We start from the raw sequence: 4669 nt of genomic DNA, 5'->3' as shown, positions 1-4669 counted from the left end.
TCCTCCGCACGAAACTTTGGAGAATGCTCATAATCGAATCAAGAAAATGGATCCAAAAACGTTGTTCTGTCTACCAGAAGGAGATGCATTGTTTAATCCACTCAATACAATGTTTATTCAAATGGCTTGCATTCTCGTCTTCTCTCAGTTCTTCTATCTTTTCCTTAAACCCTGTGGCCAAGCTGGTCCCGTTGCTCAAATTCTCGTAAGTTTTTTTACTTCTCTTTTTGTATTTTATTGACTCCAAACATTATGATACTGAAAAAAAAACATTATGATACTGAAACGGTGAAAACCCACGTGAGATATTCAGAAACTAACATTTTTATTGTTATATTCAGGCTGGGATTGTATTGAGTTTGCTCACAATAATCCAAAAAGTCCACGATTTCTTCCTCCAGAAAGACTCAGCAAGCTATTACATCTTTTTCTCATTTCTTTTACGAACATGTTTCATGTTCTTGATCGGTCTCGAACTTGATCTTGACTTTATGAAACGAAACTTGAAGAACTCCATTGTCATAACCTTAGGCTCCTTAGTCTCTTGTGCCATCATCTGGATCCCTTTCCTCTGGTTCCTCGTTCGTTTTCTACATATCAAAGGGGACATCTTAACGTTGTACGTAGCCTTCCTGGTTACCTTATCGAACACGGCATCTCCTGTGGTCATCCGCTCAATCATTGACTGGAAACTCCACACATCTGAGATCGGAAGGCTAGCGATATCCTGCGGATTGTTCATCGAGATGACCAACATTTTCATCTACACTATGGTCATTGCTTACATCTCCGGGAAAATGACAGGAGACATCTTTGCCTACACATTTGCCACTGTTGTTATAATTTTCATCAATAGATTCTTAGCTTCATGGCTCCCTAAAAGAAACCCTAAAGAGAAGTACCTCTCCAAAGCTGAAACGCTCGCTTTCTTCATCCTTATTCTAATAATCGCGTTAACCATTGAATCCAGCAACATAAACTCAACTGGTTTCGTGTTCTTGATTGGACTAATGTTTCCAAGAGAAGGTAAAACTTACAGAACGATGATCAACCGGCTGAGTTACCCGATTCACGAGTTTGTTCTTCCGGTTTACTTTGGTTACATCGGGTTTAGATTCAGCGTCCACTCTCTAACCAAACGTCATTACCTAGTCCTCTGTATGATAGTGGCTTTAAGCATGGTAGCAAAGCTTCTAGGAGTCTTATGTGCATGCTTATTCCTTAAGATCCCAAAGAAGTATTGGCTTTTCTTGTCTACGATTCTTTCAGCGAAAGGTCATATTGGTCTGGTCCTCCTCGACTCAAACTTGACCTACAAGGTAATTACATTTTAGAGATAATATCTTTAAATATCACTAATCAAGTTCTTTGTTCAAAAACTAGTATAGAAAGGAGAAAATTACCAAAATAGCATTAATTTAAAATTAACAAGACATGTTTTTATATTTTAATTTGAGTTTGTTGATTATAGGTTAGGGTTTAGTATTTAGAAGGTGAGATTCTCATTAGAATTCACAATATAATATATTTTAGTATTTTTATTAATTAATAAATATTACTTTTTCTGTTTCTTAATAAGTGTTATTTTAACATTTTTTTTTATTACAAAAAAATGTCACTTTACAATTCTAATGCTAATTATATTTACTTTCAGCTGAAAATTAATTGAAAACTGCATTGATTTTATAAATAATTTTATTTATCTTAAATTTATTGGTCAGAGAAGTATAATTAATAACAACTTACATATATTTCTGCTATTTTCTTAATTTATGTGAAAAATGTCAAAGTGACACTTATTACGGTGGGAATAATATTTTTGGAATTTTTCTCTTTGATTGCTATTTTTATGACTACTAAATAGTGTTATTTTTAAAAAGATGTTATTTATGAGATTTGATACATTATAGCTTTGTTTTTAAAATAGTTTTTTTACGTTATAGTAGTTTTTTTTTGAGTAAAAACATTATAGTAGTTACAAGTAGGATAATAATCTTCTCTTTGTTTTCTGATTATTTTCTGTCTCTTTGTAGAAATGGTTTACTCCGATAATTCATGATATGCTCATTGCGACACTGGTGATCACGACTTTGTTAAGCGGAGCAATATCTTCTCTACTACTTAGAACGCAAGAAAAGGGTTTCTCACACCAAAAAACATCGCTTGAGTTCCATGATACCAAAGAGGAGCTACGTGTGCTGACTTGCGTCTACGGTGTGCGTCAAGCTCGTGGACTAATCTCTCTAATCTCTGCTCTAAATGGAGTTTCTTCTTCACCTTTCACACCTTATCTCATGCACCTCATACCTCTCTCCAAGAAGCGGAAAACAGAGCTATTGTACCACGAACTGGACGAAGATGGAGTGAACTCCAATGGAGGAGACGATGAGTTCGGGACCAACGAAGGACTAGAGATCAATGACTCGATTGATTCATTCACTAGAGACAGAAAGGTCATGATCCGGCAAGTAAAACGAGTAGCGCTGATGGAGAACATGCACGAAGAGATCTGTAACGGGAGTGAAGATCTTCACGTCTCCATCGTGTTTCTTCCGTTCCATAAACACCAGAGGATCGATGGCAAAACTACAAACGATGGGGAAGTGTTTCGGGATATGAACCGGAAGGTTCTGAAGCAAGCACAGTGTTCGATCGGTATCTATGTGGATAGAAACATAACCGGGTTCCACCAGCTTCACGGGTTTGAGTCGGTACAACACGTCGCTGCATTGTTCTTTGGTGGTCCTGATGATCGAGAGGCTCTGTCCTTGTGCCAGTGGCTTATCAATAACTCTCAGATTCACCTCACTATCATACAGTTTGTCGCTGATGGCTCGGAGACAGAGAATCTTGTCGGAGACGCGGTGACCAAAGAAAACAACGATGTTTTGATGGAGATTGTTGGTAACGATCAGACAAACGACGAAACGGATCGAACTTTCTTAGAGGAATACTATAACAGGTACTTTACAAAATTCTACGTCTTGCTAATCCTATGTTTCCAGCTTTAGCCAGTTCATGAAAGGTTTTGAGCACAATCAGATGAAACATCTTATATATTAAAATTGAATTCAAGACTTCATGTATGATTTTTTAATTTGGATCATCACTTAGAAATCTTATTAAACGTATTTTTTAAGATTAATAATACATAGAATTTTTAAAATACTTTAATCATAATATCTTTTGATATCTTTTCATTTTAATTTAAATTTTTAACAAATCTGTTTTAAATTTTTTTTACAAGATCTTCATTTTCGAAATTATATTTAAATATTTATACTAATTTCGAAATTAGTTTGAAATATTATTATACATTAATATATTCAGTTATCGTTTATAAAATGAAAATAAAATATTCTATAATATTTTATCTATTATATAATCATAATCAATCATATTAAAAGAAAATTATTATATTGAGATAAATATAATAAAATTGTATCAAAATTATAAAACTATAAATTTTATTTTTAGTTTCTTTAAAGCTAATAATATAAAATCTTTGTAACTACTTTAATCATAATATATTTTCATTTTAAATATAATATAATATAATATATATTATATTTTCGTAATATAATATATTTTCATTTATATATTATATTTTAAAATTCTAATAAATCTGTGTAAAAATATTTTAACAATAACTTAATGTATTTTAAGTTATCATTTATAAAATAAAAAATAAATAAATTATATCCTACTTTATCTACTTTATAGTCATGGTCATGTTAAAATACTATTATTATTTTTTTTTGTCATCAACTACAGACTCATATTGACTCTGTGAACCACTCCAGTAGATCTTGATCCATGTGAACGACAAACGACGGTTGCTTCCTGGCACTGCGTGCTAGGCTATCCGCTCTTGAATTTTGCGCCCTTGGTACATAGATAATCTCCGAACGTGTGAAAACTTCTTTCGGGGATTTAATATCTTCCAAATAGCTTGCAAATGTTGGTCATTCTTCTGGTTCCGAAACCATCTTCACCAACTGAGAATAATCCGTTGCAAATGTAACCTAAAATTGCCGTAAGTTTTTCATGCATTCCATTGCCCAAATTAGTGCTTCCATCTCTGCATGTAAAGGGGATAGACAAGCTCGAACATTCCTTGCTCCTAACAACCCATTAAAACCTTCTAGAGTACTCAGCCAACCTTGCCCAGAGAAAGCATCATTCTCTTTCCAGGATCCATCTGTAAAACACCATCTCCCTGGAATTGATGGGGGAGTCGTAACCTCAACTTGGGACGCTGTCCTGGTCTCGGTCATTACCTGTGCATCAGCCCAAAGTCTTGACTCTGTTTCTGCCAATTTGAGGGTGTCCATTGGTTCCATGTCCAAATTGCTAAAAACTTTATTGTTTCTTCCTTTCCAAATATACCAAAGAATCCATGCAAATTGATGATCCTCCATCGGTGGGGAGACTCTCCAGAAGAGGTGATCCATATTTGTGAACAGAGAGGTCGTTGGGAACATGGTTGGATTTGATGGTATCTTGGAGAGAGCCCAAACTTGAAATGCTAGAGGACATTCAAAAAACACATGGTTGATCGATTCCTCATCCGCTCCGCAACGGGCACAACATATATCTCCTTGTATTCCTCTCGCTTTCAGATTCTTTTTGACTGCTATACAACCTGTAACCAATTGCCATAGAAAAT

The 4669-nt window shown here is 34.6% G+C and overlaps 1 protein-coding gene across 1 annotated transcript in view; it reads left to right on the top strand.

Moving 5' to 3' along the window:
* LOC106344166 (cation/H(+) antiporter 1-like) overlaps positions 1 to 4669 on the top strand; it is a 6560-nt gene continuing 1891 nt past the window's right edge. Inside the window, exons 1-3 of the mRNA XM_013783577.1 lie at positions 1 to 205; positions 342 to 1319; positions 2034 to 2962. Coding sequence (XP_013639031.1) covers positions 47 to 205; positions 342 to 1319; positions 2034 to 2962 — 2066 coding nt within the window. The 5' untranslated portion in view covers positions 1 to 46. The remainder of the gene's footprint in view (positions 206 to 341; positions 1320 to 2033; positions 2963 to 4669) is intronic.

This window comes from Brassica oleracea, chromosome C5 (genome assembly GCF_000695525.1).
Source record: "Brassica oleracea var. oleracea cultivar TO1000 chromosome C5, BOL, whole genome shotgun sequence".
Lineage (NCBI taxonomy): Eukaryota > Viridiplantae > Streptophyta > Magnoliopsida > Brassicales > Brassicaceae > Brassica > Brassica oleracea.
This window is presented reverse-complemented; position numbering and strand designations above follow the sequence as displayed.